At 30.2% G+C, this 22,755-nt stretch overlaps 1 protein-coding gene across 1 annotated transcript in view; it reads right to left on the bottom strand.

The window, feature by feature from the left end:
- LOC131842220 (synaptotagmin-10-like) overlaps nt 1-13,142 on the bottom strand; it is a 99,089-nt gene extending 85,947 nt beyond the window's left edge. Inside the window, exon 1 of the mRNA XM_059190755.1 lies at nt 13,034-13,142. Coding sequence (XP_059046738.1) covers nt 13,034-13,142 — 109 coding nt within the window. The remainder of the gene's footprint in view (nt 1-13,033) is intronic.
- Between the last annotated feature and the right edge of the window lie 9,613 nt (nt 13,143-22,755).

Raw genomic sequence — 22,755 nt, forward strand, 5'->3', positions numbered from 1 at the left:
GTGTTTAATTCCGATATGACTATTAATAATGACGTACTAATGACTAGATCTATCCTGAAGACCTCTCTCTCTAGTCTCTGCTCCTGTATTGGTGATACAAGAGCAGAGACTAGAGAACTACAGGATAGGGTAGAAAAGACAATGATATTTTAATAACTAATGAAATAAACCTATCGATTACTAAAATTATCATCGGAATAAGTAGAAATAACGGCCTCGATGGTCTAGTGATTTAGCACACCACTTTACCACCGATGGTCGCGGTTCTAATATTTATATTCATGAGTATAGTTGTTTGTATGGGTCTGGGTATTTTGTATGTATGTTATATTAGAGTGCGTAATTGTTTTTATAGATTAAAAGTGCTATATCGTATCGTGTACGTGAAGATTTGCGTTTGTTCTTAGGTATCTAAGCTGTCTAGTACCTATAACAAAAGCTCTGCTTACCGTGGGACTAGATGTCGTTGTGTCAATTGTCCAGGGGTATTTATTTTATTTAATTCAGGTCGTAATCACTTACTCAAAAAGCTATAGCCGAACTAAGAACCTAATCATTTTTAAGTCTATTGCAAGAACAAATAAGTATTTAATGATAAATGTACGAAACCAAGCCTCAAGTTCATAGAAATATTTCCTAATCCCCTTTCTTCCCCAGAGATGTCTACATTATTGTTATTTATAAGAGAGTCTTTGTTTATCCCCTTATGTAATCCACCATCGAAGTTGATCAATCACAAAGGCAACAAACTCCTTTAGGGATTATGGTATGTACTGACAGCTAATATTGATGAAAACGTATTTCGAAGTCGTTTGCATACCGTTTTCTTTATTTGTAATAAAATTACAGCAAAAAATATTACAATACACGTGCAGAAAAACCATTAGTTACAAAAAAAATCAAACCATTCTTACGGCGTTGGTCGCAGTTGGCCTTTTCAGGTTCACCGGGCAGAAATATGTGCGTGTATAAACAGGCAAAAAAATTAACATTCATTGTTTTCGATTATTAAAGTTACGTTGATAACGTTAAACCTACATTAATATTTTCTCTCACTTATTTACGTATATAAATAATAATAAAATAAATAAATGACCCTGAACAATTAACACATCGCCATCTAGTCTCACTGTAAGTAGAGCCTGTGTAGTGGGTACTAGACAACTGATATACATACTTTTTTTTTAATTCATGCATAATATTCATGTCGTGTATCACAGTCATACTCATGAATACAAATATTTGCACCGTGCGAGGAATGGAACCCGCGACCATCGGAAGTGAAATGGTGTAATAAACCGCTAGACCACCGAGGCCATATATCTTTCATGTACAGCAGCGATCAGTTATTATATTAATAGAAACTTCGACTTATCATTATGGCATGTATTCACGTAGTTTCAATGTTTCATAGTCTCAGGTATGAAATTGAAACACATACCTACAATTTTATAATAATGAAATCAACGACCGTAATATCGTTTGTATAATAAAGTTCTTCCATAAGGATTATTCTCTTGTCCTTGATCAAGTACACTGCCTGGTGAACCGTATCTTTATCGGAAAATTTACCGGAATAATAAACAAAGAACAGATAATCCCCAACCGACCCTTTCGATACTGTAAGGATTTACCGCCAACATTCTCACAAAATGAACAAATTTCCGCATATTGGAGAAAACTCTTGAGAATATTTTTGAATAATTTGTTAAGAGAAAACATTTGACTACACACCTTAAAAACAATATATACTTCTGTATCGTCAGGTTCCTTATTTATTTATCTTTAATGCACACAACACAAAGGTTTATTTAACATTCAGCATTTTCTACCAGGCAACCATAGATAGTGCAGAATCTATGGTTGACCAGTAATGACTGGGTAGAATTGCATGCGATTAAAGTCATCTTTACTAATGTCAATGTTCGTGTTCATGCATAAACGAAATATCTCCTTTGGAAAGTTTACACTCTGTCCCGAGGAGATAAAAACCATCGCTCCTAAGAATATCCTTCAATTCTTCCCTGACGGGTCTAGGTAGCGAACTTTGAAAAAGGGGGAGCACAATAGATGTATGTAGGTCGCAGTGCTACAGGTGCTACAAACATCTGACAATAAAAAAAAATGTCAATGTTATCCACAAATGTTACGGGATACAATAGAAACATATAAATACCAAAATAACCAGAACAAATGTTTAAAGTTATTGTCTGCGTGGAATACTGGAAAAAACTTCGACAATATCGGTGTACGCAGACTTTTAGTGCCGCGTGTCGCTATGTTTCATTGAACCATCTAGTGACGGTAGTTGAAAAAACTGCACCTAACGGTTGACATCGCTGTAACTCCAGTCAGCTCTTCCCTTTCGACTAGATTACAGTAACCATGGTCACGCTATGGTTACTGCAACCTAGTCGAATACCTTTATTTACTACAAAATTATTCGTGTAACTATATTATTATTGTGTACTAAACGTACGTATAAAAATAAGTACATACATAATATACATAGTCAATACCAAGAGCGATACAGACATACATAATCATCAATACAAATGTCTCAACCATGCAAGGACCCCGCAACCATCGGAAATAAGGCGTCATACTAAACCACTAGACTATCAAGGTCATCACTACAATTTCTTTTGAATTAACCACAATAAGCTGAATCCCTTAATTACCATACGAACATTAATTAACATAGAAAATATCAGCGTTCTATGACCGTAAAGAAAAGACATGAGTAATTACATTTTTTGTCGTGGAATGAAAAATATCATTTCTGACATCTGTACATCAAGAGTATAATCTACAAACGTCCATGATATTTACATGTTACCCTCAATTTATGATCCATGCACAGGATAGGCCTGGATCGCCCTACATACCGCTTGATGAATTAAGCTTTATACAAATTGGACAGTTCATTTTCATGAAACGTGCTATTGAACCTTTGTAAAATTATTTCATATAATTTCAACCAATTTCAAATTAATGAACGTTTAAATTCGACTTCATATGTTTTAGTGAGTAAAATTTCAATTATTAATATCTTAGCAACTGTAGTAACTATAGCATAATTACTATACTGTAATACTGTAGATATATTAGTTTTATAAGGTTGGAAAATCATTTTCTGAAAATTTAGACAGATATACGTAAATATTAAAATCTACTGCTAATGGAAATATTATTGGAGAAATTAAATTATCTACATACTAGTTTTTTGGTATGGTATATAGTATATGGTATATATGTATCTAAATCTCAAAATAACTTCATCCGTTGATAGTAAGTAGTGAATGACCTCCATTCTTATTTAGTTATCAGTCAGTTGGTTGTATATTTAATATTTTGACTCTAATGATTTAGTGAGAAGTGATTTTAGTTGGTATTGTATTGATACATTTCAACTTACAAATGTAAAATTATCACTAAATTATTTAAAAGAGCAACACGCAAGTCTCTTGTTCGTTATTCATGTGATGAGACAACTTTCCAAATGATTAATAAAAATTAGTGATGATTATTCAAAAGTGCTTCTATGTAAGTTTGTTTGAATAAATAATTTTCTATTCTATTATTTAAACACAAGGTTATTGTTATCTGTAAGAATGTATTCATTGACACAAATGAGTACCATAACTTAATAAACTCTGTGAATCACACTTTAATTATCTTGATGTTCAGTGAATATAATGTATATGTACAGTTAATTAAATGAAAACAATTAATTCAGATGCTAAGACTTGAGAAATAATATAGGATACACACATCTGAAGTATTTATTAATAAAACTATAAACGATTGTTAGTTAGTAACATTTTATTGTAACGTAAATACATTTAAAATAACAGGACTTATAATGATCTGTTATTTTAAATAATATATAATGATCTTAAGAAATAAGTTTAACGTTATTATGCTTGACTGTATGTCAAATGATATATTTTTAGTTTATGTTACGCGATTTTTTTTCTGATACACTTAGTTTATTTTTTTGTTAAGTAGTCTTATATGCCTATATATTACAGCACGAGTAATAGTAATTGTAGCCAAGGTATTTAGGTATTAATACTCCTTTCCAGTACACTCACTTTGCCGTAGCTACTTCAAAAATGTTACGCATTGATTTCAGGAAGGAAAAGAAAACAGGTCTCCATCACAGATATAATAATAATATAATAATGCACATTTTCTACGTTACCTAATATACTAATCCAAATGTTTATTTGAGACACAGGCCATTATAAAAAAATGTTCACAAATAAAACATATTTCAAACTACGAATTTCAAATGAAATTGTATTTTTTATTTTGCTCTGTTCAATGACAGACAATTTCATGTATTCGTTTTAATATCGGCCAAACAATATAATCTTTTTTTACAATTGTCCTTCTCTTTATATTTTATATATCTATATAATACTAGCCGACAGAAGGTTCTTGTGAAAGAAAAAAATAAGGAAGATGCGGTAATTTTTTTATTAATTAAACTAATGCGAAATTAATATTCAAGCCAGTACGTCTTAACTATGAATATTAATTTCGCATTGATTTAATTAATAAAAAAATTACCATCTTCCTTATTTTTTTCTTTCATAAGAACCTTCTTCTGACAATAACAAGTACGACAAAAAAGAATTAACGAAATCGGTCCAGACGTTGATATATGTTGCCGTGACCGATGGAATTATCGATACATTTTTATATAGATTATTTTGCTTATAATTCTTGATGATACCTGAAGCAAAATTGGCAATCCTTGTCTATATATATATATGAGCAATTTATCAACATTATAAAATAAATTTTGACGCGAATGGAATACCTCGTGATGATTATTATTTCTAGTTTACGCTTTTAGTTACTGTTTATTCACTAACAGTAGCACAGACACCACTACACGTATTATTAACCAGATGGATTTATCACGTATCCCAAATCAGATTAATCCAAATCAAACCAACACAAATAATAATTATGGCAAAGCCGTTTCCCAGGTCTATACCATTTCATAATGGGCTTAATAACCACTTGTTAAGGTGATACCGGCTTAATACCCAAACAATGGTATTATAAATCCCCTTCACGGCTTAACAACGCGCTCCTGTAATTCTGGCGAACATTTGATCCCCAATATTCTCCAAGGACCCCGTAAATCTTAGTAACAACCGGCTATTGGAGTAAATAGTTCTAATTGCGATGTGAGAAACTAGTAATTGAATATGTTCCGGTGATTTGTCATACATCAATCAAATGCTATATCGAATACAGAATTGTAATTTAGCAACCCACTTCAGACCTTTGTTATTGATTAGAGAACTATCCTCTGTCAGTATATCTGAATAAATATTTTTAGATTTACAACCAATATTTTTTTATATAAGACAATGTTGAAATTGAATTTCAAAATATGTATGGAATAAATACGAGAATACTACAGCTATCCCTAGCTATAAGATTGCTGGAAGAATTATTGATATAGTTTCAATACAACTATTTTTTAAACTACAGAATAATGAAACAATCGATATTCAATGTTGATGCTAATTTTAATAGATTTAGTACGAAAAGCCAAAAGATTTAAAATATTATCTTTTTTGTTAATCGGTTTAAATAACCTAATAGTATCGTAGAATAACAAAACACTGATAAACTAGCACTATTATGGATACAAATGTTTATATTGTGCAGAGATCAAACCCACGAAAACCAATGAAAAGAGGTTTGTTATACACTAAACCAGGTCCTTCAATATATTAGGACAATGTATAATAATATAGTTACTATTTTTATCAAGTTTAACAACCCGGATATAATATCTAAGGCCGCCTAAACACGATAGAACCAATACCCGGGTATGAGCGATTGCATGTCATGAATTAAATATGACGCGCATACCCTGAAGTCCTTCAAAAGGCATGCGGATCTGGGCATCCGCGCTTGGCCCAGTTTCCCTTGTTTCAAGGTTGAATGAGATGAAAGTCTTATTGTGAACGATATGATGAATTATATACGTCTTGTTGATGTATATCGTTATTAATTTAATACCAAAACTTAATTAATCGTGTAACTATTAATTATAACTGTAAGTTAATTATCTCGCACCTCCGCACAATTAACGTCGCAATTCAAAAAACAAAAGCGATTGTATTTTTAATGTACCATTCGTTTTAGAATTCAACATACTTTTAGCAGGAGTGTAATTGTGTGGTTCAGAAAAATGTTTTATTTCCAACTTCATCCTACGATGCAAAGAATTAAATTTTTCAGAACTGTATTTTTCGTGTTATTAACGCAGAATATCATCAATTTTAACATTATTTTATGTTTTTTAATATAGTTAATCTACACTAAGTAGAGATCTGCTAGATTGTAAATTTTGAATTTTAAATTTGTAGGTTAATATTTTTTTAATATGATCGTTATTAACTTTAAAAGCACTGAGTGTTAAATCTGCCACTTTCAATATATTATACATTAAAGAATGTACTATAAATAAAACCATCTTAATACATGCAGGTACACATTGAAATAAATTAATTTTATTTAATCAAGTTAATTCAGATAGGATAATGAATGAGACAAAGTTGCTAATTAAACGTACGAATACACAATGTGAACTGAACTCTATTTTATTGTAGGAATAAATAATTTCATTTGCTTCAACGTACTTGACTGTCTCCTAAATTATTCCAAGTCTGGATTTCTTGAAACGTCTTTCATTATATAAATAAAAATATAGGGAATAATGTAGACATATAGATATAGCTCCGAGAACGAAATTGAATAACAATTATAATACAATGAAACGAAATACGTCATACTTCTTTCTAAGCAGTATAATGTCACTTTTCCATTTTTTCAGTACCAAGTCATATTGAAATTGTCGTTATATTGAAAGGTGTTTTATTTTTACGTATTTATCATTCACAACATTGAAAATATTGCAAAGCAAATTGTTAAAGAATTTATTTGCTGAGACACGTGTATATGTGTTTACTGATAACGGCTATAACAGAATAGCACAGAGGATGAGCATCCTGCCCCTTCTGAGTTGGAGACCGTTTTATCCAGATTAATACTTCTTAATTTTATTATAACCAGTAACTGTAAAAGTTTACTATTTGAGACTAATAATAATGATATTATACAAAGCTGAAATGTTAATTACGCACAATTACTACCCATTTTTAAGAGCTCGGTTAAATCCCATTACCTCTCCACTTAAATTTCCCTGTATTTCTTCTTGCTATGTGTCTTGTTCCTTTGCATATTACATTGTTGTTTTGTACCTGCGTTTCTGTGTATTTATATATGTATGTATACAATACATAAATATATCTATGTATGTATATATTTTATATAATATATATAATGGGTGTTATTTTCTAATATTTATTGGTATTATTATCCTATCCCTATTATTATCCCTATACCTTTATATATATATATATTCTTCCATTCTATTCATGCACCACCTACCTACTTTTGATGTATTTTCTCTACCTAAAAGTTGTCTGGAAGAGATTGCTTCTTGCAATAAGACCGCGTTTTGTACTTCCATATCTCTTTTCTGTATAATTCTTATGTATTAATTCTATTGATGCAATAAAGAGTTTATATATAAATAAATAAAATGAATAATTACTTTTGTTAATTTATTAGTAAGTAATATATAAATATTTTAAAATTGGAATACATTATACTGATAATAATAATTAAATTTCTTGTTGTTTATTAAATGTTAATTGTAAAAGTCGAATATAAATATTGTAAAACTGAATACCGTATTTCTGTGTGCATTAAAATACTTTCTAAATAAAATACCTACTTAATAAATAAGAGTGAACCACGTATCTGCAGACAAATCCCGACAGGAGTTTTGCAGGACAGAGATTGTAAATATTGTATAAAATGAGAAAAATAAAGCTTTCTATCTATCTATTATTGTATAATATAATAATAATTTATCTCAACACAATTCACACAATGCTATCAAGCCCCAAGCCAAGCAGAGGTTGTGTTATGGGTATTAGACAACTGATATATTTAAATAGATACATTTTTTTTATACTTACATAATACACGTATAAATACCCAGACCGGATAACATAGAGATCGTAACTAATAAGCTTTTCTTATTTTTATTAAAGCTTAGACTACGATGTATTCTTCTTTAATATTCGATGGATGTAATTTTGGGAAAAGTACATTTTTTCCGTATTGTACCATAACGAGACACAATAATTGTTCGTTAGTTTATTTGTGACGATTTTCCTTATAAATAATATTTTACTTATACATAGATATACATATAACTACTGTGTAGTAACGACATTGTACGATATTAAAAAAATCATTACACTAAAAATGTGTAATGTCAAATTTTGAAAAAATTCAATCTAAATCATAGCACATATTAGTATATTTTTATCATTTACTATCAGTTGGACCCTCAGCTTGTTTGTCATACCGATTGTATAAAAAGTAAGTATTTTTGCCAGTTATATAGAACACATAGTACCTATAAGTTAAAGTTAAAGTTTTTTTTAATACATTATATTCTAAAGTCATCAGTCATACATCATATGTTTTGTTAATGTAAGCACAATGTCATACAAATGTCGTAGTTGCTTATATTTAAGTTCGCGTTTAGCATCTTAGTCTTATTAATATTATAAACGCGAAAGTTTGTAAGTACAGATGTTTGTTGCTCTTAAATACATCAGAATAACATATAGGCATTATTTTTTATTGAAATTTAACGCGGGGGAAACCAGAGCTAGTGTTTAATATATTGTAATTTGTTTCATATAATGTAATTGTTGGTGTAAACTTCGTAACATAAATAAATATTCATAACTTATTTATCTTTTAGTACTACACATACAAACACTAAGTTGAAAATTTTAATATTCCAGCATCCGGCTACGCCGCGACGAGTACTATTATAATATTCTGTGCTTGAGGTACATAAGTATTCAGGAAGACAGGAACTACGGGAAATAAGGTTCAAGCAGGCGAGACTGCCTCGAAACTATTTTATATTCTACATAAATACATTATTAAAATATAAACTACATTGTATGAATTAAAATTACACAATTAGCTTTATTGTAAACCCGATAAGGGTTTTTACCGGCTTTTATGATGAACTTTGTTATATTAGAATAATAATAAGGTATTATCTTAATTATAGTATTAGAAGTAAACTAGTGTAATTCCCGACTGTACCCGAACTTATAAACTTAAAAGTTATCCAGTTAAAATCTGGCGGATCCTAAAAAAATAGTATATATTTTAAAATGACTCTTGTGTGATATAAGTTAGTTTAAATCTAGCCGACACTAAGAAAATTGGTATTCATATTTTTACGCACTCGTGTAATATACATAAAATATTAGAACAATTATAAAACCAAGTAATTCAAAGAATGGTGTTAAGTTCGTCTCTTGTATCGTTGAAGTCAAATATACTGAGTATATTTGATTTGCGTGTAAAATGTAGGCATGTCAAATGATATGCTCACCTCTATATAAACAGTTAAAAAAGCCTTGACACCGTCTAGGCTTTGTTTATGTAATTTAAATGACTAACATACTAATGGCCCGTCTGATACTAAGTGGGAACCATCGTCTAAAATATGTATTTGTGATTTATTTGTTTTTATTTTAATTTCTATTATCTTCTTATGATGTATACTTATACATGAAAATATACTTATCCAATTTAATCAAAGAAACGATTGTCTTCCAAGACTTCCAGTTTTATTAAATTCAAAGAAATCGAAATATGGGCATGTTACGCCTCGATTAAACCGTACAACGAAAATTAATTAAAATAATTTAATATAAATTTGTTTAAACATCCGCAAAATTGAAACAACAATTGGTTAGTAGGTAATAAGTGTTAGATATGCATACAGCCCTTTTCTGCTGATATGGAAACCCACATAAGTGCGTCAGGTTTCCCATAAAAGCCTTTATGACAGGGACCACAACGAGCGTTACCAAATTTCCATTTATTCGTACCATTATACCATTGTATACATATTGGAAATAGATTTGTAATAAAAACAATATCTTTGTAATTGTTATCCACATTTTGTTAAAACTTATTTGAATAAAGTTATGTGATTAATAAAATAAAATTTATTTAACAAATATCAACGAACTATTGTTTATAATATGGTGAATTATATTAATCCAAAATACTAATATAGTAATGATAATATATTTATTGCTATATATGTGAGAAGAAATAAATAAGATGAATTTAGTGTATTAAATTAAAAATTTAACAAACATGTTCTTCTTAATCGTTCACTCACTGCTGAGGATCGCGACTCTACAGTATCTTGTTGACCAGCTGTCGCCATCGGTTGCGGTCAGAGGCCTGGTTTAGTGCGGCGCTGACAGTAATGTTTAGCTGACGGGATACCTGGTCTGACCATCGAGTGGGACTTCGGCCTCGAGGTCTTTTACCCTCTATCCTCTATCTCTAACAAACATGTTAATAGTACTAAATACAATATATTAAAATAAAACGGGATATTAATTCCAAAGTGAAATACAATAATATATCGAAATATTGAAAGTTACATCTTAACAATATTATAAACGAGAAAGTTTGTGAGTATGGATGGGTATTTGTTACTCTTTCACGCAAAACGACTGAACGGATCCTATCTCGTTGTTAGGGCGACCTATTTCGCCCTGACTTTATATTATATACTAAACTATTTGATTTGGAGGAAGGCGATTGTTAGTAATGTGAACAAATAACATTATCGTTATCAATGTACCTAGTATCATATACATGTAGGTTAAACTCCACCTGGTTCCCCTTGGAAAACATCATGCACTAACTGACCTGACCTCATACTCATCTTATCATCCTCCACTGGTGCCCCGCCAGCGTAAACTGTTAGCGCAGGCGGGTGCACCATTTCAGGTGATTTATCCTTAGTGACTTATTTATAATAAATGGTCCGTAATAATAAATACATGGTTTAATGTAGTTAATTATTTCTCGCTTAAGTTTTCATCTTGTATTTATAGTGTAAAATACACAATTGGGAAAAATCGATGTTACCACGTTTTATTCTAAGAATTATACGTATAAATAATGACCGCGACAAATTTAAAACAGTGTACAATACTCTTAATAAAAAACGATCTAACATTTTACTAGACATTTTTACAAACAAAACTTAACTAAGAAAAGTTTTAGAAATATCAAAGGGAAAGATAACAGAGTTCCGTATACGGACGTTGACACCGAATTCCCTGCTATATTCTATTACAGATACGAAGTCCCATTTGTCAATTAACGAAATTCAACTTTACGACGTTGAAATAAGAGATCAATTGTAAACATCAACATGATGTAGTTACGTTACCAACGTACGTAACGTAACGTACCCAACATGTGTGAGTACAACTCTACCTAGGAGAGTAAAAAAATATTACGGTAAATAGTAGAAAGTAGTAATCATAATACTTATAACAGTGGTGCCCTCTTTTGTAAAGATTTCAGGCTGTTTCGTATGTGATTGCATGATTGCAGGGGCGCAGTATGCAATGTAGCATAGATGTATTCTGTTTTATAAAAAATATATAAATCCCCAAAATAAACAAAATAAAAAATAATAAAGGTAAAAAAAGATAAGACCCGCATTAAAATATAAGTAAGAGAATGAAAGGAGAAGACTACTGCTGCTAACTACTGCTACTTTTTATCACGATAAATAAAAGTCACGCAGATAAAATCTTTGAAGAGATTAGGTTGGAAGAAGCATTTCTAGTGTTCACAACCCTCAGTCTTGAGGAATCAACAAAGAAGAAGAAGAAGAAGATAAAATCGCGGGCAAAAACTTTACGATACATCATAATACACATAAATTTACATCTTTAACAACAATAAATGAAATAACTTAATGCATCATCACAGTAATAGGAATTATAATATCGTTCTAGATATATAATAATCAAAATCATTAAATTATGTTAAAATGTGAAATATATAATATATATCTACGCTAGAGTAAGAACTCTAGCGTAGATATATATTATATATTTCAAAAGTAAATTTGTGTGTTTTTTTTAACCTTGTCTAACATGGAGAGGAATAAAGGTTTTTGTTAATCAATCCTAAAAGGGATGAAAGCTGAACGAGGTGAACTAATAGCAAGTAAAATGTAGTTTACGTTCTGTAGTGTATTAGAAAAAGAGAGTAGACATTTTCTATCTTTGTATGTATGAGGAGAATAATGTTTTAAACTACTATACGTGTCTGAAAAAAACTATTTCACAATTTCTAACGCGCATTAATTCAGATGAACTTAATTTGTAAACTTTTAATATTATAGAACACGGTCGAAGTCTGGATGGATCGCTAGTTATATATAGGAATGTTGACTTTCCCTAGAACTTATAACTAAAATAACGGTTTGTTATTGTAGTAATTTGATAACTACGACTAACCTACGTTTACGCCCCACAAACTGCCTACAAAACTATTTATTCATAATTTAATCAATAACTTACAGCCTAATAATAATTAATATTTGACATTAAACATAAGAAAAATGATTTAATGTAATTTTAAAATATTTTATAAATTTAATAATAATTATTAAATAAATTTAGCGTCGTCAAATACAAACATATATCCGTAATTTGACAATACTCATTCTTTTTCTACTCACCGGAGGATATCATAAAACATTTATTTTATTATAAATAAAAATTAATTTACTTTTATACTTATGAAATATTTATAGTAAATTCAAAATGGAGCAAAACACAAAATAAATTCTTTCCACAGGTATTGAAACAAAATAATATTAATCTATTAAGTTTTAAAAAGTACGACGTTACATGAATTGAAAATATTTCAAACTTGTTTAATTATCATAAAACACTACTGGCACATAATATTATTTAAAATTTGAAAAAATAACAATTCTTATTAAAAAATTGCGACACGATTTGAAAAAAGAAAATATTTCAAACTTGGAACTAACCTTCGCTCGCCCGCGTTTCTCTCGAGTCGTCGACGATCAACAGGTGGGGTCGTCTGCCGCGCTCGAGCTCTAGCCCGGGTGGCGTAGTACCGTATCGCGGGACGCCCATCGCTGCCGGCAGTCTGGGCGCGAATGAGGCACCCCAAGTCCTGATACGCGAACGTCGCAGGTGGTACACCTACCCCGTCCCGGTCTCTCAGACCGAATAAGGTGCCCACACACGAACAGCGGCCTGTTTGAAAACAAAAAGCTGACTTCTGATGCTATCAAATAGAAATCAACTCGAAAAGTTGGTAAAACATATTCTGGAGTCGGTCGTATATTTTATACAAATGAACAAACATAGATATTCCTTCATGGCTGTCATTACAAGTGGGTAGTCAGTTTTATAGGCGCACTGTCCTCGCTATTATATACAGGTGACTAGAAACCTGCACATTATCAAAATTACATATTATTTACAAAAGGCAAAAAAATAGTTTATTGTAATAGATGCGATGGGTAATAGAAAGAAGGATAGTTTAATGTATTTTCGATTGTCAATTTCAACAAAGTATAACAAATATTGTTACATTATGAATTTTGATACATCCAAAAGAATTGTAATTTTATTAGGAAAAATCTATTAATATACGAAATAAATACAAGTATTAAGTAAATAAGAGTAGGTTTTAATGTCATTGTATGTTTTTATTACAACCAATAACAACGGGCTTTCATTCAATCGACAGGCTTATTTTTTAATTAAAAATGTTTGAAGAGCATCGACAGGAATCGATGTATTTTAGTCCGAATGTTCTCAAATAGTTTCCATTAAAGCAATGTTATACATTAGGCCTTTAGTTTCTTTTTTTAACTAGTCAATGTGTATGAACTATATTTACCTTGTTTATTCAGTGAATATTTTCTATAAGCACCTATCAATTTTACTTACGCGAATAAAACTAATATTCCAAAAAATATGAATTGAATTGAAAAATTAAACAACTAAATATTGAAATTAGTAATTAATTTTAATTTATGAATAATTTTTTTATTTATAATAATATTTCACTATTGATTAAATCTAACTTCTCACAGCAAATAACTAATGGGCTTTGGCTTATAAAACTCCACAATAATTTACTTCAATCATAAGCTATAATGCGGGCAAAATTACAAAGTATTTTCTTTTGTAATAAAGAAAAACATAATACTGAAATATTATCTTGTAAAATGATAAATAAGCAATCTGCCTTGTCCTCTAAAATGACTCTTGATCCATTTTGAAACAACTTCAAAATTAAGGCGATGCATCATTATGTATGTATGTGTATTTAATATATTATGCATTTAATGAAATACACTGTATTTTTGAGTCGGTTACGCAATTATTCTTGTTGCAATAAAGAGTGAAATAAAGAGACGAATAAAACAACTTAATCTTGTGTTAGTTCCGCAAATGAATAAATAAATAAATTTGTTACAAACTTCTAATTCTTTATTTGAGAAACACATGTAACAAAGGACATAGAATAAATAAAATGTTTCTCTTTCTAATATTTTGCTTTCTTTCTTCACTGTCCTTTTGCAATTAAGCGTACAAATATGTAATCTAACTAAATTATTCTTACATTATTGAAAGATTACAAAAAATAATATAATTAATCTTCGTCATCCAGAAATTGCCTTATTTTACTAACATTATAAACGCGAAAGTTCGTGAGTATGGGTGGATAGATGATGCATGGATATTTATGATTCTTTCACGCAAAAACTACTAATGGATATTAATGAAACTTTATAATAATATAGCTTATATAATATACATCGGAGTAATACAGGCTACAAATTTCATGCGTGAGAAAACGAGGGTACAACTAGTACTTTTCTCTTTATGATTATTCAATTTATAATCATATTAAAAGTAAAATTCGTATTTCACGCAAAACATCTCCCTCAAGCTACAGTCGAAAGCCTTTGCATGATCGATAAAACCAGATTACCTAAAGCAGATGGCCACATGTAGACAACCTTATGCAAAATATATCTCTAGTAGAGGGAAACTTTGTATGTTATAATATAGAACGAGCTGAGAAATTTAAAGATTTGTAATGCATCCGTGCGGAGTGCAAGTTACAATTAAATTATACTTAATTTTGATTTTATTACTTAAATATAATATTATCTATATTTTGTATTATCCGTGGAGCTTTTTGATTGCCACTTTCCATCGTGTGGTTCGTGAATTTTTTTGGCCATTACACATTTTTTTATAATGTAACTTTAACTTTAATTAACCCCATAGATGAGGTGGAAAGACGATATAGTAGCGGCGCATTTTAGATAATATTTTGCTGTGCTATAAAATAATACATTTTTTATATGAAAGTGAATGTATGCGGTCATACTCATGTGTCTGCGAGGAGGGATATAAGTTTGCATGCGTGTATATATCTCTTAAGTGTATGTGTTTATGTAGTAATATGAATAGATTATTTTTTTATTTTTTTTATACTACTATGGTGGCAAACAAGTATACGGCCCATCTGAAGATAATGGTTACCGTAGCCTATGGACGCCTGAAATACCAGGGGTGTCAAGTGTGCGTTGCCAACCCTTAAGAAACCTTAATCCCTTCTTGAAAAACCCCATGCTGTAGTCTCGTGAGAGAAAATATTTAGAATAATAATTCATATCATATTGTCATCAAATAATTATAGCAATTGTTTATCAGACTGCCTATATAATGTATATGTTATATACATTAACTTAAAGAAGAGGGCCAAGCCCGTCCCTATCAATTAATATTATATCAACTTTACAAACTATATGGCTAGCCCATTATCACTTTGTCTGACTGACCTTTTAGCTCCGTCGGTTTTTCCGGCATATTCACAGAAATATGATTGGCCAATTTTTTCATGAATAATTAAATAGAAATAATCTTTATTCAAATAAACCCATTACAAGCACTTTTGAATAGTCATATTTTGATTCTACCACTCATTCGGAATGCAGATTCATGACAAGAATAATGAGCAAGAAACTTGTGTGTTGCTCTTTTTAATAGATGTTTTTTTTATATAAATAATTACAGTATAACAAGTAAGAGGCATGCGATAATCAACATAGAAATCGCTACGCACTCATTATTAGTGTAATTAGATAATATTGTCAGTGCTATGGATTTAAAGTTTTTCTATAAAAACATTATTATCGTTAACGAATTCTCCAATTTTATAGTAAGCTTTTTTGCAAATTCATCTCTTAGTGGTAATTAATCTTTTATATATAATACTATACAAGTATTTTATACACTTGTGTTATACATAAAAAAAACTAACTACTACTACTGGTACTAGCTGCTGCACTGCTTTACTTTAGTTGATCGCGGTTTCTATTACTAGCACGGTACAAACATTTGGATTCAGGAGTATGATTGTTTATATCGGTCTGAATGTTTTCTATGTGTATTATGTATATATTTACAAAAAAATGTCAGAGTATTTATATCAGTTGTTTAGTATCCATAACACAAGCTCCGCTTACCTCGGGACTGGGTGACGTATGAATTGTCCAGGGGTTATTATTAATTTACGTCAGGTTCAAACCATTGTGGTTAATTCCAAGTGAATTTGTCTCCATAAGCTAACTGACCTAACTTCAGGCTCATGTAAGACGATAGCCTAAATCGTTACCGCAAACGGATATACTCACTCACTTTCCATTATCATTCATTAATAAAAAATGTGTAAAAACGAAAATAACCGTGAATAAGTTTGTTTCAAATAAATAAAATATTTTTTTTATATATACAATTTTTCTTTTATTTATATTCCCATCTGAGTAACAACAGCTAACTACAATACATCTAAGTATTTTAGTATCCATTGCGTGTTTGATGTTTCTGAATATGGCAGGAAACATACTAAAATTATCGTAAATAATTTATAGTAAATCCATATTACAATATTGTATTTCGAAATGAGTTACATAAAAGCAAAAAAAGAGTCGTTTCCAATTTACAGATAATGTGATTTCCTTGAGGTGGTCCTTATTCTGAGAAATGATTTTCCTGGAACGGTATTTTTATTTTATTTTACTAATAATTGTATGTAACTAAATTATTGGATGAATCCTAGTATCTATAATGATGTATGCTGAATATATAAATAAATAACTCTGCACAATTGACACAGGGCCATCTAGTTCAACGGTAAGCAGAGCTTGTGTTATGGTACCCATAAAGAACATATAAACACTTAGATATATATACTTTTTGTAGATATATATACAATATTCGAAGAAAACACACAGATGGATACAAACAATCATACACATGAATACAATTGTGTATATTTGCACCGTGCGAGGAATCGAACCCGCGACCATTAGAAGTAAACCGCTACAGCACCGAGGTTGTCGTATACTGAGGAGCTACTGACGTAGTTCTCTGAAATTACAACGTAGGAAGTATGATAGGCGTTATTAATGCATTTCGTAATGTGGGTGGTAGTGCTGTTCATGTTGTTATGAAACAGTTCGCACTTTTTATCGAAATGGCAGTGATTTATAATGTACCATTGTCATATAACAATTATATAAAAAAAATTGCGCCGTCTTCTCTCCTCATGAATACATTATAGAAAAATAATAAATGCATAATTGACTGTTTAAAGATAGATACAAAATAAATAACTAAATATTCACCCATCACCTATCATCCAACGTTTTCTCCTCTTCATAACGCTAACAATATTTTTTGATTGCACAGATATTGAGCGCATAGCGCTTTCAATGTCAACTCTCACGTGCCTAATCCTTGTTATTGTATGTTAGACCAACATTTATATAAAAGACCAACATGTGAGTTTCTGGCTCATTCTTATTGTGATAATTCTGCATTCCGAATGGGTATTAGAATAAAAAAATATTGTATACTATATACTATTAAAAAATTCTTATATTAATTTCATTTGAATGAAGATTATTATCTTTTTTATTTTAAAATATCTATGTCTTGTCAATACAATTACCAATGTAATGCAAACTACCATATATAATATATCATTAAGATCCGTTAAGCCGTTTCGTTTTGAAAAGGTAACAAATCTACAAACACACTATCACAATTAGTAATATTAATATGGATATAGTATATATCTACTGGTAGGTGTATATATGTGTGTGACTAGACCGTGGAATTCATCAGTTCATAAAGTTGTTGACTATTTCGTAGAATGCTGACATTTCTTGGAACATCTGACGGTTTTATTAACATATCATGATGGCATGATAAACTTTATGAATATAGATCGTGTGATGATATATACAATTAAACACAGGTATTAGTAACGAAACACATGTAGATATATATAATATATGATATAATAGTGCGTGTTTTGGGTGGAATAAGTAAAGAAAAACAGTGAAATTTGAAGAAGACGGTTCTAAAAAATTTATATTTCTTTATATTGTGAAATAAAAAGTATTAATAAATTCCATGGCACAAAGTTTATTAAACATATTAATCATTGATATATATTTGCCGATATAGTGATACATAAAATGACAAATATTTCAATTAAGTGATACATAAGTGTCGCATAATATACACACCATTCCATGAAATGGTAGAGGCTTTATGATAAATCAATTCTAAGATCTGGTCACGATATACACGTAAATTAACTGACTTTATAAGAGCCTTCAGGCTCTTTCACAGAGTAGTTCAATGACGTTGCAGTGCCGGAGCGTAATAGCAAGAACAGTAAATGCTCCGGGCTCAGTGCACTTATGGGCCCGACATAACTGTCCGAACACGATATAACACAATAACAAACGTGTATGGCAATAGTTGTTCATGCACACGATTTTCATTTAATGTTAGACATAGACAAAGACAACTATAGAAGTAAAAAATATAAACAACATTAAAAAACGAAATTCAGTTGAGATTTCTTGTCAATTCTTCTCAACTGAATTTGTATATGTAACTGGTCTCTAGGTAAAAATATTAATGCAAATAAGCTACTAAAAATTGCCGCGTGGTGTTAATCCACCAAATGTATGGTACTATATATTGTATTATGTGCATTGAAGTATAAATAAATTAACTCTCATTTTTGGCGTTCAATATTTAAAGCAAGTAAACGATTGGTCCGTTGGTGTTGCTTATTTTTAAATCCTAACTTAATCATTCCTAAACCAAAAATAGAATGTTTAAAAAAAATTCTGGCTCCGCTGTGGCTTAATCCGGCACTGTGTCTATACAATATTAACGCTTACTAAATATACACATGTCTTTATTAAAAGTTTAATACGACGCACATTAATTTTACTTTATCTAAGTACAATTATTTTCATAAATATATTAACAACAAGTGACAAGATGTTCATTAAGATATTTGTGCAAAGTTTCAATTTATCTTATTATTTAAAGTTATTAACATATATCTAATTATCAAGTAATGAAGATGTTCTTTACATATTTAGTCAACGATTATATTAAATATTTTATTTCATTTAAAATTGGTAATATAAAACCTCCAGGACTGTACATGTTATTTTATTTATTTCGTTTATTTAATTCAGGCTACTAATGATCCATATTATAAATACCTTAGTGTACATAATATGAATAATATTATAATTAATTTAAAATATAAATGTAAATTGTCTCTGTGGGCACTGATATTAAACATCATGAAGGTGATCAGCATGTAGGAGCGGACTCCGCCACATATTTCTTGAAACTCGCGTTGACTCAATTCAGTCAGATGAGTTCTTACAGTTTACCACTTATGCATCACAGTAAAACGATCTTTACCACAAAAAACATTCGTCATCAAATTACTGAAACATTTCTTAAATACAAATATATGTGAATAAAGCACTGTTGTATCTACACTGAGATTCGTTGGCAGTTTTGTATATTCGTTTCTGCATATTTATAACAGAAATATTCTTTTTATACACTACTGTCACTGTGCACTGTTATATTAAACATCTAAAAGCATATCCCTTTTCTAACATTTGTTATTTCTAGCCGTAGTATAGAGTTACTTCAAAAATGTATTATTTCTGACGCTAACCGGTCGAAAATCAAACCTAGGACCTCATTTATGCAAAGTAAGATGTGCTTTGCATAATAAGAATAACACTAGGCTGCTTACTATATCACTATGCGGAGGTTTCAATGAAGATTTCATTACACATACTTTGTGACGTCACGATTATTTGATATCAAGAATCAATTTGTATAGCGACGGCCTAGTGATTTACATATCGCTTTACTTCCGATGGTCGCGAGTTCGATTTCTCGCACTGTACAAAAAGTTTTGTTCAAGAATATGATGAATAATGAATACCCAGACCAATGCAAACAGCATTGGTCTGGGTATTTTCTATGTTATATATTTATACATACATATATATATCTAGTATCCATAACACAAGTTCTGCTTACCGTGAACCTAGATGACGCTATGTAAATTGTCCAGGGTAAAAGTAAAATAAAAAATCAACTAAATTTTAATATTCTGCCTCAAATGCTGTTTAAATCATTACTATTTTCTTTATATTGTAAACTAGTCGTGACTGTTAGAAAACATCAATCCTATCTATTGCTGAAAATTGCATTAAAATAAGGGAATAGACAAGGGACAACGATTTCATCTTTTATGATGTAAAGATAAAAATATTTATTGTACAGACACGGCTAATTTACTACTTAAATATGTGTATAATAAATGACCAAATCTCCTATTGGGAGTTGATAAATTATATTATTATGGTAAATATCTCGTTTATTTGATGTGTTCTACTAGTCTCAAGACTAGTGAGTCCGTGTAGCAACGTAGCTACGTAGCTCGTAGAACTGCAGCTTCGTAGCACACTTGCTACGTTGCAGCTCTGGAAAAATAAACAAAAGTAGTGATTTTTTGGTTCAATAACAAATACCTACTAATATAAACTATTTTTATGTTTGTTTACAATTGTGCAAACAATATAAAAGGAATGTTTGCCAAAGTAATATTATTTAAGAGTTGCCGACATTTCGACGCTGTTACAACCATATTTATCAACCCGTGATCATTTATATAGTGTGTAGTAAATAGTATTTTATTAGAATAGTATTTTAATTTACGAGCTGAGTTCATTGCAAGTTCTTCTCATCTCTAAAGCACTCCTATGTGGCGGTAGATTTGACATATTATAAGAGTCTGGAACAGACCTACACGAATAAAGATATTTTGATTATTTTTATTTTATGATTATTTTTATATATTGTAAATTCTATACTGAGTTTCAGTATAGAATTATATATCGTATTTTAATAATATATAAATATATCCAAAATAGGTACAATCATAATAATCTAGCACTTATTAGACAGGCTTCATAAAAAGATGAAATTTTCTGATTTTAAAAATAATATTGTAGTTCTAAAATATGAGATTGGCTTTCAAATTGCCCATAAAAGACGAAAGTGAATGATCCGGTTTTTATAGCTGAAATATAATTTGTTCTTTGGTATTAGAGCATAGAGAGAGAATACTACTATGTAGGTACAAAACTTTATACTTATGTTTAACTTAGTTATGGATATAAGATATGTATAAATAGTATATATTTACTTTTTTGGTATGGACATGTAATGATAATATTTTAAGAAAGATGTTACAAATTAATGTGGATGGTTTAAGGGCAGAGGAAGGCCAAAAAAGAGATGGATACTGTGTAATGATATGTATAAATGCGAACAGGGATGTATATATTTAAGGAAGAACAGATGATGATGATGATGATGATGACTTTTTTTATTACTTATTTTTTCCATAGTACCATTTCAAATTTAAAACCAATTGCGCAAAACTGACAAGAATCAAATTGTTTAACTATAACTGAACCCATGACAGGTTGAAAAGCAATAGTTTAATTTTTTTTTTATTTGCTTAACAATTGAAATAAAACAGATACTAAATAATAAGTGAAGCTTACCTCAATGCATTACTGAAATATATATTCAGAATGAATTATAAATATATACATTACCGCAGACAAATCGATTCTGAGATTAGGACGCACAATCAGATAAAATTTCTTCTAAACCACATAACGATGTGTATCAAAATCCATTACGCGGTTTAGTTCTAGTTAAGTACGTAATTATAGTTTTCACTATAATTTAGATACTTTCTTTGAGATAGGTTTGAGACACGTTTATACATATAATACAGGCAATTAGTTGCATAATTACTGCGATACGTCCATAATATACACATGAGAAGCCGGGACAAATTGTTAAGTTTGTACATAAATAAATGTATAAATCCTGTAAAAAATTAGTGGATCATTTAAATAAGTGACAATGATTGCCTCTACAAGTAATAACTATCACTTATTTAAAAAAGATTCTACATTTTAGGGTAAAACATACCAGTATATCTACAAAAATGTTAAATAACACTTGAAATATATCTGCAATTTTGACGCAATCAAATAGGATTCAAATGTGAAACCCAACGTATCCATTTTAAGGAGATCTCTCGTATCTCTCCTGTTAATTCGTATGCAACATTTCCTATACGAGCAGTGACAGGGATAAGAGTTCAACTTAAGTTGGGGTTAGATTTGAGGGAAAGAGGAAATCGGCGATCGTTGATTAACCCTTTGCGAAGTCACGTAATAGAAGGCTGTGATATAAAAAGTGATATTGGCAACGTAATATCGTCACT

The sequence above is a fragment of the Achroia grisella genome, unplaced genomic scaffold (genome assembly GCF_030625045.1).
Source record: "Achroia grisella isolate CSIRO2021 unplaced genomic scaffold, CSIRO_AGI_Agris_v1 utg215, whole genome shotgun sequence".
Lineage (NCBI taxonomy): Eukaryota > Metazoa > Arthropoda > Insecta > Lepidoptera > Pyralidae > Achroia > Achroia grisella.